This window comes from Pollachius pollachius (assembly GCF_949987615.1).
Source record: "Pollachius pollachius genome assembly, chromosome: 18".
In the NCBI taxonomy this organism is placed as follows: domain Eukaryota; kingdom Metazoa; phylum Chordata; class Actinopteri; order Gadiformes; family Gadidae; genus Pollachius; species Pollachius pollachius.
In genome coordinates this window covers 20,246,514-20,260,028 of record NC_136951.1, presented here as the reverse complement: position 1 = coordinate 20,260,028, position 13,515 = coordinate 20,246,514, and the positions used below count along the sequence as shown (strand labels likewise).

At 46.5% G+C, this 13,515-nt stretch overlaps 1 protein-coding gene across 8 annotated transcripts; it reads left to right on the top strand.

Moving 5' to 3' along the window:
* Positions 1 to 55: 55 nt before the first annotated feature.
* On the top strand, positions 56 to 13,240 carry parp11 (poly(ADP-ribose) polymerase family member 11). Of its 8 annotated transcripts, none has more exons than XM_079755473.1 (9): positions 7,705 to 8,200; positions 8,317 to 8,375; positions 8,630 to 8,762; positions 8,915 to 9,035; positions 9,345 to 9,420; positions 9,846 to 9,918; positions 10,154 to 10,281; positions 10,708 to 10,859; positions 11,814 to 13,240. In XM_079755473.1, the coding sequence occupies exons 3-9, from the start codon at positions 8,643 to 8,645 to the stop codon at positions 12,128 to 12,130; spliced, it is 987 nt and encodes a 328-aa protein (XP_079611599.1). In that variant the 5' UTR covers positions 7,705 to 8,200; positions 8,317 to 8,375; positions 8,630 to 8,642; the 3' UTR covers positions 12,131 to 13,240. The 8 variants fall into 8 exon arrangements, with proteins under 8 accessions (XP_079611594.1, XP_079611595.1, XP_079611599.1 ...); XM_079755474.1 differs by having other exon boundaries at positions 7,706 to 8,200; positions 8,641 to 8,762; XM_079755468.1 differs by adding an exon at positions 56 to 115 and having other exon boundaries at positions 7,984 to 8,762.
* Positions 13,241 to 13,515: the final 275 nt, after the last annotated feature.

Genomic DNA, 13,515 nt, shown 5'->3' with positions numbered 1-13,515 from the left:
CGCGTGACCCTTCATTCACTCACGTTCTAACTGGTTCCGCATTTCATTAAGTCAAGTGAATCTAATGCAATCCAATTGAATCTGTCAACATCTTATGTTTAACGTAGCATCGTTGGTATGTATTCTTTGTATTTTAATTTTCTTTGAAAGTATTCATTATTATTTTGACTCCAGTGTGAAGTTTGGTGACGTTTTTTAAGGTATCTTCTAAAGATCTAGGGTTAGTTAGTCTAGATGTACTACGGCCATACGAACGGCATGTTAATTCACACATGCCATTTTGACAGCACTAATAGTGTTACAATGACCAAAATTAATGTTGTTTACATGTAAATATGATTGTATATTTACATTTGAGTTAAATACAAAACGAAATGCAACATGTTATAGTGGATTGGAAATTAGTTTATTCAAGCTTTATTTATGATATCCATTATTCTTTGTTAATTTATTCAGCCTTTTTATTTCTGTACTTGCAGTTTCACCTTTTCCCTTGCATCCAATAAACCTGTGGAAGTGAGAAATAACCTACAGAGTCCTGGTGTTTGGGAGAGAGTTTAGCTGGCCGTCAGGGTATACCATAGACATACCGAGGACGGAACAGTGAAACAACGGCTATCAAGCAAACAAGATACAGCACAGCAAGTTGGAAGCTAACCGATATGGCATCGTCACACGCATCCAGTGGACGACCAATGGAGCATTCTCTACAGTCAAGTGCTACTGGAACCATGCACGCCAGTGAGTCACAGGCTACAGAGGAGAATTTGCATGGAAATACAGCAGCACAAGAGAACCCACACTGCGCATCGTTAAGGACACGCTCGCAAGTATGGCGTTCAGGGACATCCAGCGCATCATCAGCGGGGTCTGCAGCAGCCAAAGCAAGAGCGAAAGCCGAAGCAGCAAAGGCACGCCTATCCTATGCTGAAGAAGAAGCTAATCTGAGGCTACAACAAGCTAAGTTAGAAGCGTCTTTAGAAATACTCAAACATAAAAAAGAGGCTGCAGCAGCCATTGCTGAAGCAGAGGCACTTGAAGCTGCTGCTGATGTAACCAGTGAGAGACATAGTTGTGACCTGAACATAGACTCTGTTCCTATAGAAGCCTCACAACGCACAAAGGAGTATGTGTTAAATCAAATTAAAGAAAAGGATTCAGAATTCCAGTCACGTGATAACAGTGACATACAAGGTGCGCCGGTCCCTAGCCACAGCGTGTCACCTCCACCACTAAAGCCTGAAGCCAGTCCTTTCTATCCGCATCAGAACAATGCTACTCCACATCGTCTCGTCTCACAGCAGCCTCACATCAGTGCACGAGAGGACTTCCACGAGCCAGTCAAAAGGTCGCCTGGAGACGTTCGCCTGCCTCACATCAAGTCCAGCGGTGAGCATGCTACTCCTGCACACCACTTCAGACCACAGAATTACACCCAGTCTCCTCACATAGATGATGGCAGCTCACACATAAATGACTTTGTCAGATATCTAGCCCGCCGTGAGCTCGTAGCTACAGGCTTGCTTCATTTCAATGACAAACCCCAAAACTACAGAGCATGGAAGCGTTCCTTTTTGACTGCCATCAGAGGCCTTAACCTGGAACCGAGTGAGGAGATGGACCTTCTGCTAAAGTGGCTCGGGAAGGAGTCAGCAGAGCATATTGAGCAGATAAGAGCAATACACATCAATCGGCCAGAAGCAGGACTGGCCATGGCATGGGAAAGGCTCGAGCTAACATATGGCTCAGCTGAAGCAATCGAAAATGCTCTGTTCAAACGCATTGACTCCTTTCCAAAAATAATAAACCGAGATGGACCTAAGCTGACAAAGCTGGGTGATCTGCTGATGGAACTGCAGGCTGCTAAAGCTGAAGGAGACTTACCAGGCTTAGCTTTCCTTGACACGGCGAGGGGCGTCAACCCAATTGTACAGAAACTCCCATTTCGTCTCCAGGACAAGTGGGTGATGACCGGGGCAGCCTACAAGCGTCAAAACCAGGTGAACTATCCCCCCTTTGGCTTCTTTGTCGATTTTGTCTGCCAACAGGCTCACATTGCAAACGCCCAAGCTTCAGCCTCATTGGCAACACAGACATAGCCCCCAGGACAGAGAAGACAGCGTGGAAACCGAACAGACAGCGGGAAGTCACCGTCCACAAGACAGAGGTGTCACCCAGAGCAACATCTGACACGGGTGAGCCTCCAACAAAATACGATTGCGATAAATTGTGTCTGTTGCATAAAAAGCCACACCCTCTCTACAAGTGCCGGGCATTCAGAGAGAAGCCCATTGATGAGCGCAGAACACTCCTCAAAGAAAACAATGTGTGCTTTAAATGTCTCTCTTCCTCATCTCACATAGCAAAGGACTGCAAACTCAATGTCCGGTGTTTTGAATGTAAGAGCGACAGGCACAACACAGCGCTTCACCCAGGACCCGCACCCTGGCAGCAGGAGGCTGATCCTGCTTCTGAGCACGGCGGGGAGGAGGATGAAGCTTCACCGAGGTCCCAGGTCACCAACAAATGCACGAAAGTCTGCGGTGGGGAACTCACAGACCGCTCCTGTTCGAAAATATGCCTGGTCAAAGTGTTTCCAGCTGGCCACAGAGGAAAAGCAGTGAAACTGTATGCGATCATGGATGAGCAGAGCAACAGGTCACTGGTTCGCTCACAGTTCTTTGACATGTTCAACGACCAAAGTTCAAGCGCTCCTTACACACTCAGAACGTGTGCTGGAGTGAAGCAATCAGCAGGCAGAAGGGCCAGTGGCTATGAAGTGGAGTCTCTGGATGGAACTGTTCGCGTCCCTTTGCCAAGCCTCATAGAATGTAACGACATACCGAACAACAGAGAGGAGATCCCAACCCCTGAAGTAGCTCTTCACCATGCTCATCTAAGGTCAGTGGCACACCTCATTCCAGACATTGACCAACAAGCCCCCATTATGCTTATCTTAGGACGGGACATTATCAGGGTACATAAAGCCCGCAAACAGGTGAATGGCCCTCACAACCTGCCTTATGCACAGAAGTTAGACCTGGGATGGGTCATTGTCGGAAATGTGTGCCTAGGACATGTCCACAGACCGTTGACTATTAGCACGTTCCACACAAACACCACAGAGCTGCAACGGCCCACTCTCTTTGACTTGTGCCCCAACGTGTTCCATGTGAAGGAGAGGTTCAATGACACCCAGGCCCTCAGTGATCCCCCAGCTGCGTATTCTGAGGACCAGCCTTTCTGTGAAACCGACCACCTTGGATGCACAGTGTTCAGGCGGACCAGGGATGACAACCAGGTGGCTCCCTCCATTGAAGATGCAAGGTTCATGGAGATAATGAAGGAAGGACTGCAAAAAGACTCAAACAACAGTTGGGTGGCGCCATTACCTTTCAAGAGCCCACGCCCACGGCTCCCTGACAACAGGCCCCAGGCGCTGAGACGTCTCATGTCTCTCAAACGTAACTTTGACAAGAAGCCTGAGATGAGAGACCACTTTCTCGCCTTCATGGACAACATGTTTCGCAACAGTCATGCTGAATTAGCCCCCCCTCTCAGCCCAGACAGAGAAAGGTGGTACCTACCAACGTTCGGTGTGTACCATCCGAAGAAACCTAAGAAAATACGCGTGGTGTTCGATTCAAGTGCCCAATACGACAGCGTATCACTCAACAATGTGCTGTTAACGGGACCTGACCTGAACAACACACTACTGGGAGTGCTGATCCGGTTCAGAAGAGAGGCCATTGCCTTCACAGCTGACATAGAACAGATGTTCTATTGCTTCCTGGTAAGAGAAGAAGACCGTGACTTCTTACGTTTTCTCTGGTTCCAGAACAATGACCCCTCCAAAGCCATCGTGGATTACCGCATGAACGTCCACGTCTTCGGTAATAGCCCTTCACCTGCAGTGGCTATTCATGGTCTACACAAGTCTGTTCAAGACAGCGAGTTCCACGTCGACCCAGATGTGCAGCACTTCGTGTTGCATGACTTCTACGTCGATGATGGGCTGAAATCTCTGCCCACAGTTCAAGCTGCCGTTAGCCTGCTAAAAAGGACACAGGATGTGCTCTCCAAGTCGAATCTGAGGCTCCACAAGATTGCAGCGAACAACAAAGAGGTCATGGACGCCTTTCCATCCAGTGACCACGCGAGTGACCTCAAAGACCTTGACCTCCATGCAGACACGCTGCCGCTACAGCGCAGCCTCGGGATTGACTGGAATCTCAAGACAGACTGTTTCCTTTTTAATGTCTCCAGTGAGACCAATTCTTACACCCGACGAGGTGTCTTGTCCACAATCAATAGCCTCTACGACCCACTTGGATTCGTCGCGCCTGTCACAGTCCAAGGCAAGGCTATCCTGCGCAAGCTCACGGCGGAGAACGGTGACTGGGACGCGCCCTTACCTCCAGCCATGGAAGATGCCTGGACATCATGGAGAGCCTCTCTGTCCGAGCTCGCTGAGCTTTCTATCCCAAGGCGCTACACAGAAGCATCACCGTCAGCAGCGGTAAGAAGAGAACTGTGTGTGTTCTGTGATGCGTCAGTCAAAGCTATCGGTGCTGTATGTTACCTGAAAGTGACAGACAGTAATGGCAACAAGCAGATTGGATTTGTGATGGGCAAAGCCAAGCTAGCTCCCCGCCCTGAACACACAGTGCCAAGGCTTGAACTCTGCGCAGCAGTGCTTGCTGTTGAGTTAGCAGACCTTGTCTCAGCAGAACTAGACTTACAGCTTGACGCCGTAACCTACTACTCAGACAGTAAAGTAGTCCTGGGCTATATTGGCAATGAGACCAGACGCTTTTATGTCTATGTCAGCAACCGGGTGTTGCGCATCCGAAGATCCTCCCGACCAGACCAGTGGTGCTACGTACCTACAGACCTGAACCCTGCAGATCACGCAACACGTTCCGTCCCTGCTGGCCAACTGAAGCACACCAACTGGCTGAGTGGGCCCAAATTTCTCTCTAAGCCAGAGCCCAGCATTTCTGAGAGCACGTATGACCTTGTTGACCCGAGCACAGACCCAGACATCCGTCCTCTGGTGTCTGCCTTAAGCACTACAGCCTCAAACAAGCAGCTGGATTCACAACGCTTTGCTAAGTTCTCTACTTGGAAGTCATTAACTCGTGCAGTGACTCGCCTCATTCATATAGCCTGTCATTTCAAGACAGCTCACAGAGAGAACAGAGCATGCAAGGGCTGGCATTACTGCAAAGCTGAATCTACAGTTGAAGAATCAGAGAAGGCGTCAGCTGTAATCATCCGAGCAGTTCAACAGGAAGTCTACAGCCAAGAGACAAAGTGCATTCAAAAACAAGAAATGATGCCAAAAACAAGCCCTCTCAGAAATCTAGACCCGTTCATTGACACACACGGCCTTCTCAGAGTTGGAGGCCGTCTTCATCATGCAAGTCTCGATCAGGGTGAAAAGACACCCCTGATTATTCCTGGCCAGCATCACATCGCCACTTTACTCATCAGACACCACCATGAGCAAATCCATCATCAAGGCCGTCACTTTACAGAGGGGGCAGTCCGTTCAGCTGGCCTTTGGATAGTCGGAGGAAAGAAAAGGGTAAGCAGCATCATCCACCAATGCATAACATGCAGAAGGCTCAGAGCTCCACTCAGCATCCAGAAAATGGCTAACCTGCCAGCCGATCGTCTGTCAACTGATCCTCCATTCTCCAGCGTGGGTCTGGATGTGTTCGGCCCATGGAACGTCTCCTCACGCAAGACCAGAGGTGTTTTCGCTCGAAGTAAAAGGTGGGCAGTGATCTTTACGTGCATGAGCATACGAGCTGTGCACATAGAAGTCATAGAATCCCTTGACACCTCTAGCTTCATCAACGCGCTACGGCGCTTCCTTTCAGTGCGCGGGCCGGTCAAACACATTCGCTCAGACCGCGGCACGAACTTCATTGGCGCCTGTAAAGAATTGAAGATAGCCTCAAACATTAACAGCACTGCGGTAAAGACTTACCTTTCAGACAAGGGCTGCACCTGGTCTTTTAATCCCCCACATGCTTCCCATTGTGGTGGATCATGGGAGAGAATGATAGGGCTGGCGAGGAGGATCTTAGACGCAATGTTCCTCCAGCTGAAAGACAAGCTCACCCACGAAGTGCTGGTGACTTTCATGGCAGAAGTCGCAGCGATCATCAACGCCAGGCCACTTCTTCCAGTAAGAATGGACCCTGATGACTCGTTCATACTCACGCCAGCTGCTCTTCTCACACAAAAGATAAACATTGTCCCTGCTCCTGCGGGTGAGTTTGGAGTTGCAGACCTCTACAAGGCCCAGTGGCGACAGGTTCAGCACCTGTCCAACACCTTCTGGGACCGCTGGAGGAAGCAATTCCTCCCAACACTGCAGGCCCGCAAGAAATGGCAGTCCACTCAGCCAAACATCCAGCCTGGAAGCGTTGTTCTCCTTAAGTACAGCCAAGTACCAAGAAACGAATGGCCTCTTGGACTGATTGCACAGGCCTTCCCTAGCAAAGATGGAAAAGTGCGCCAGGTTGAGGTGAAGGTCATCAAACCAGGCGGGACTAGCCTCTTTCTCAGGCCAGTCAATGAAGTGGTTTTTCTTCTACCTCCGGAGGCACAGTAAACAGACTGTTTAAGACAAAAAGATGTGTTGTGCATGGACTTTGGGGTGACGTGTATCCACGTCAGGCGGGGAGTGTTTTGTTATGAGCAAGAAAACATCTTAAAAGCATTTGAAGTTTCATGTTTAATGTTTAAAAAGATATGTTTTACATTTAGTCAGCATTTCTGAATTCTTATGTGTTTGGGCAATATGCATTTCCTATGTGTTCCTATTTAAGACGTTGTCACTTTAAGATCACATGATTCGAATTGGCCTATCGCGTGACCCTTCATTCACTCACGTTCTAACTGGTTCCGCATTTCATTAAGTCAAGTGAATCTAATGCAATCCAATTGAATCTGTTAACATCTTATGTTTAACGTAGCATCGTTGGTATGTATTCTTTGTATTTTAATTTCCTTTGAAAGTATTCATTATTATTTTGACTCCAGTGTGAAGTTTGGTGACGTTTTTTAAGGTATCTTCTAAAGATCTAGGGTTAGTTAGTCTAGATGTACTACGGCCATACGAACGGCATGTTAATTCACACATGCCATTTTGACAGCACTAATAGTGTTACAATGACCAAAATTAATGTTGTTTACATGTAAATATGATTGTATATTTACATTTGAGTTAAATACAAAACGAAATGCAACATGTTATAGTGGATTGGAAATTAGTTTATTCAAGCTTTATTTATGATATCCATTATTCTTTGTTAATTTATTCAGCCTTTTTATTTCTGTACTTGCAGTTTCACCTTTTCCCTTGCATCCAATAAACCTGTGGAAGTGAGAAATAACCTACAGAGTCCTGGTGTTTGGGAGAGAGTTTAGCTGGCCGTCAGGGTATACCATAGACATACCGAGGACGGAACAATGAATGTAAAAAATAAAACGATTACATGTCTCTCTGCTTTGCACACAATTTCTGTTTGTTTGAAAAATCATTACAGTTTACTGTCGCTGCACAACTACGTTGTGCAACGACGTGTGTATATATATATATATATATATATATATATATATATATATAAATAAATGCACTATTTTAATCCTCACGAGAGGTGATGTATGTGGCAATAGTTTGCAGATGACGTCACTTACATCGGAAGCCTCCTCACCAATATCATAATAAAAATAGTGTTCCCTAATTGGGGATTCATTACTGGATCCTTGAAGTATTCCTGAAAATAAAGGCATATTTGATAGCCAATTTCCAAATGGTCAACTATAATATGGCCCGATATAGGAATTGTATAACCTATACGTATATCTAAAGAAAGAAAATCTACGTGCGTAAACATCCCGACCCCAAATCTGCCCTTTTTAAAGATTGGATTCACATTCAAAAGTGTCTTGTTTTCATCTAAGGGAGTGAAGCCCGTGGAATGTGAAGCATGTCCGCGGCTGAGCGACACATCCTCGCCATCCCGACGGCTGCCGGTCGTCCAGGCTCTCTGCCCCTGGTTACCATCACATCTGCCTTGACGTCGCCCAGAAACCCGAACAGACCCGATCAAACCCGGCTATGAACGATCGTTTTAGCGACTTCCCGAAAAGCGAGTTGGCACGTGACGAGCGCAGTGACGTAAGGATCGTGACGAGCCCGGAAACAAATATAAACAATCGATAGAAAGAGAAACCATGTACGTCTGATAAGTGTTTTCCTCTGGCTCTCCTGGGATGCTTGCACTTTATTTCAAGCGGGTGGGCGGTTTTTGAAAGACGAAGGCGAGCCTCTCACGGATTGCTGAGCCCTGCTGGTAAGACCCCGCCGCGGCGAGGCTTCGGGTGTGGTGGAGTGACAGCTGGTGTCCTTCAATGTTGTGGTGAAAGGATTCATCTCGACACTCAGATGCTGCTTTCGCATCCACCTTATGCAAAACGTACCCTTCTAGACTATTTCAAAATCGCATGATACCAAACTGAAGCACAATTTCTACTTTATAATTCGAACATGGAAATGGCTCTAGTGTTTTGTTGGTCATTTTTGCATGTGATTTGCATTTGATTCTAGCCATTCTTTAGATATGTTAGCCATCAGATCAGCAGAGGAAGCCGAGTCCCCTGAAATGGAGGATATGGACACCACGGAGCCCAGCTGGTGCTGGTTCTACCTGGCAGAGTGTGGAGTGTGGCATATGTTTGAGGTAACATGTGTCCATCACCCAGACGACTTGCATACCTTTGTAAATCACAGCCCTGCCCCCTGGCACCAATTTCACCGTCACGTTGTTTTGAGACATCTGTTCACCTTTTCCTCCGTGTTGACTAACCGGTCGGATCTCCCTGTGACCCCCAGGTGGACCCCAGCGCAGCGTGTTCTGTGACCAGTGCTCAGATAGAACAGTGCTACAGCAGGAACCAGCACGGGGTGATGGAGTTCTACACGGCCAAATACACCTACAGACTCGACTTCTCAGGTACACAATTCTGTGTTGATATGTGGTGATGTGTTTCCGCACTTACACTGGGAACGGTAGTTGAAGTCAATGGGATAACTCTTATCTAATATGTTTTTAATTATTTTATATTTTTTAACCAACTGAACATTTACCTTCTTAATATCAATAAACACTATTAGGATACAGTATAATATACAAGCCAATTCAAAATATTTAGACTTAATATATGTTCAACTTTTATTGTGAAAATCGGACACAATGATATGTAAATCTCTCGCATGCCAACTAAATGAAGCCTTTAGTGTAACTCTGCTCTGCTCCGTCCAGTCATGAGACAGATCAACGTCACCACAGGGAAGCAGCGGCCAATCAAACGGGCTCTCCATTCTGCAACCGGCTTCAGGTCAGTCCCCAACCAATCATCTCACAGCCATCAGTCAATAGCCCAATTCATCCAATGCCATATTTATAATGTAAAGTATCTTGGCAGACTTCAGACTTTTAACCAAATTGAAAGATGATTTAGATATGTGTCATTCAGAAGGCAGGTAGGGCTTATGTCTGCTGCTCTAGGATGCCTTCAGGTTACTCAAACATTTGGTTTGTGTAACCTTTTTTTTTTTCATTACATTAGTAGTCAAGGCGGGGCCCTATTGTTGTTAGGGCGGCCGCCTTAACCATACAGTGCTGGGGGAAACACTGAAGCAGGTTTGACTTGGGTGTTGTTCCACAAGAAAGGAATTCAAATTAAGTTCTCTCTCTCTCTGTCTCTCCCTCTATCTCGCCCTCTGTCTCTGTCTCTCTCTCTGTCTCTCCCTCTCTCTCTAGGTTTATCTGTGATAACCTGGCGTTGCCTGTACCGTGCCATTGGGAGAGAATAAACACAGACGAGCCATATCAGGTAAGAAACCAGTTTCTAGGTCAGTGCACGAATATTAGGCCCATGCTGTGTAGTGATATTGCTGTAACGGGTAAAAAAAACAACAATGCATTGCCAAGCTCTAATCTATAGAGGAGTCTGCGTTAATATGGTGTTGCTGATTTTGGAACTAAATGGCCGAAACAAGTCCCCTAGGTTTCTCCGCCTTGAGAAGTGTTTCATCCCACATCTGTGTCTGTTGTCGATGCTCCTGCAGCTCGTCTCGCTGGGAAGAGACACGTACGAGTTTAAGGAGGTGGCCCGTCTGTATGAGAAGACGATGGGCCACCCCCTCAAGTCCATACAGAGGGTGCAGAACCTCGACCTCTGGGAGTTCTTCTGCAGGTACTGTTGCATTCTGACATTTCATTGAGTAGAAAACGAGAAGTCGAATCAATAACAAATAATAACACGATACTGCTCTAGTTTTGATAACGTGTGACAATCAACAACGGCGTAGTTCATAAGGCGGGTTGAGCCGGACTTCTCTTGCTCTTTGTGAAATCCAATTTCACGCTATTTAATGAAGTGTTTGGTGTCACTCGACGGAATTAGATGCATATCATGGAAACCAAAATGACGACTTTACGGGTTTTCCTCCTCGCGATCTGAATCGAACCAGAACCCACGGATGACAGTGTGTGACGTGACGCCAGCCTAATCACGTCCACGCTAGCTGAGGTTCCTTGTCATCCTCTGCCGTCCACCGATGTTTAAACCCATCGATGAATCATGGCTCGTTCTGTCATGTCTGCTGCCCGACTCCGACAGGAAGAAAACCCAGCTGCGCAAAATCAAGCGGACGATGGAGATCGAGGAGCGCATGCTGTTCCACGGCACGGGCCACAGCAACGTGCAGGCCATCTGCACGTACAACTTCGACTGGCGGCTGACCGGCAGCCATGGGGACGTGTACGGCAAAGGTCAGGGTCCAACCCTCTGATTGGATTGGAAGTGACGCAGTCAAACCCTTTTGCCAAATGATGGCCAGCCGACCCGTTACACCGGGCCTCGGGCCCCCCACTGGGCGGAGCCCCCCCCCCCCCCTCACTGGGCCAGGCCTGCAGGGCAGAACACCAACACGGCCAGGCCTGTCAATGCTCCGCTCTGTTTCAGGACACACATGTAGCCCCCCTATCGAAAGAGGGAAAACAAAGATGTGAAGAAACTGCAAGTTTTGGGCACAAAATAATTATCTATATGAAAACGAACCGTGTCAGAAGGATTACAAAAATATATAATGATTAAAAATACAATCATTCATATATTCAGTATTCAATATACTTTGATGGTTGCAATTCTTTGCCCTCCCCAGGGACAGAGGCTAACTAATAGCACAAATCCAGTCTTCCTCCTCTGTGAGAGTTCCGTCTCAGACGGGATTCTGTAGAAGCAAAGCCTCCCTCCTATAAGGACGTACAAAACAATATATTACAGGCTTAATATGATGAGTTTGGGAAGCATGAGGATCATAGGATTTGGTGGAAAAGTTCAGCCGGACAATTTTCTTTCCAATTCCGCTTCTGAGAAGGTTAGACGTGTGGATGGGGAATATCTAATGAACAGAGTTAGGAGGTTCATGTTGGCATTTTACGTTTTGAAAAGTGGAAATGTTCCTTTTTATATCGTGGTTATCAAATCTGTAGCAGCTGGGTCGAAAGGTGTCCAACGGATGAACAATATAATGAGCAACTCATTAGTTAGGACTTTCATCCCTCGTACGTTGTTGAATAACGACTGTAGAACTAAAGATTTCCACGGCGACGTCAAACACATATAGGGTTAGTCCACAGTGCTGCTGTTGTTTTTGTTTTTTGTCGACGTCTCAATGTTTTTGTCGACGTGTAACAAATGCCCCACAATGCATCTCTCCCCAGGGAGCTACTTCGCCCGGGACGCCAAATACTCGAGTAAGTTCTGCCTGACAACGGGGAAGCACAACACCACGCTGCAACGCCACGGCCTGGCCCCGCCCATCTTCGCCAGCGAGCCGCCCTTCAAGACCATGTTCCTGGCACGCGTGCTGGTGGGCGAGTACACGGCCGGACACCCCATGTACTGCCGGCCACCCTCCAAGGACACCAGCTTCACGCACTTCTACGACAGCTGCGTGGACGACATGGGCAACCCCAAGATCTACGTCATCTTCGACAGCAACCAGATCTACCCCGAGTACCTCCTCGAGTTCTACTGACCGCCGCCAAAGGGACCCGAGGAAATTAAAGAACCAGATTTACGTAGACTTTTTTTTCCACTATTATTATTACTTATTATTATAATTTCTGTTCAGAATCACCAGGTGTGCAGTGGGGCTGCGGATCGATCCCGATCTGAGGGATTTTAGTGCAAGCTCAGCGCTCCGTGAGGTCATGGGAGAACACGAAGGGCGAAATACCAACAGCTGAACGGTTTCTCTCCAGCATTCCACTGGGAACTGGCTCATCTCAAGTGCCTTGAGGGAATACTTGGAACACCAAGAAGACAACACAGAGCTCGTTGTATTGTATTTTATACACACTCCGCCATTGACTATTATGGGATGTCTGCCTGTGAGGAAAATAATCAGCCTATTATTCACAGGCGGCCTCACTTTTTAATAGAGCATTATTTCTATTTCATTTTTGTTGCATTCTCGTTGTTGCCGTAATAAATTAGATAAGGGAATGGACCAAGATACACGCTTTTGAATCTGTCCTGTTGGAATCTTCTGGAATTGCCCTGGCATTAATGCAACACTGGAACCCTTCTTTTGTGAGAATGTTGTTGGGAAACTTTCAACTCCCCACATTAGACGCCAACCATGTTTCAAAGCATTCACGCAATTGTGTCGCCCTAGGCTCAGCTTTGAGCGGTTGTTGCTACACCCGACTGTAACTGAATTGTCTCCCCTATGTCCTGATTCCTAAAGCATTCGTTTCATGCATTGTGACCCCTTCCATGTCCTGTTTTTGTTTTTCTCGCCATAACGGATTATGTAGCCTAGCGTGAATTATGTCGCTGTTATAAGCAACTTCAAAGTCTTATTAAGCCTTTTTTTGTGTCTTGACATTAGGTATGCATGTAAAGATTTGTATTCATGTCTTATTGTTATGATTCAAAACAGACACTACCTCTGCTCGTTTGTTTAATTTCGTTTTACAAAATCATGTACGTTGTCTTATTTTTACCTTTCTGTGAAAGGACCTTTCATTGTGTCACACTGACATACTTTTCACTCTTCACTTTGCACACGGGCATCAATGCTGTTCTGTATGTACAGTACTTCATGATCATTGGAAATGTGACAAAGAATAAAAAAGGATGAAATTCATTAAAAAAGTGATTCAATTCAGTGATTGGTATATTTGGAGGCTGGAGGTTTGGTGTAATATTTCAAGAAAATTGAAAATAGTATACTATTTGCATTTCAGCTGTCTTCAGCATTGCAATTGCCTTTTGGTCCGTCAGACCAGCCATAAAATATAATATAATCAAAGCATTATTAGGCGATTATTTGTCATTTAACAAAGAGCCATTGAATAAATATGAAGAAAAAAACAAATCACTTACTAATGCAGAGCCATAGCCGCCACTAGAGTG

Coding starts and splice junctions, on each gene's coding strand:
- parp11 (XM_079755468.1), top strand. CDS start 8,643: ATGTTAGCCATCAGATCAGCAGAGGAAGCCGAGTCCCCTGAAATGGAG. Junction 9,919..10,153: donor ACACAGACGAGCCATATCAG/GTAAGAAACCAG, acceptor ATGCTCCTGCAG/CTCGTCTCGCTGGGAAGAGA. Junction 10,282..10,707: donor CTCTGGGAGTTCTTCTGCAG/GTACTGTTGCAT, acceptor CGACTCCGACAG/GAAGAAAACCCAGCTGCGCA.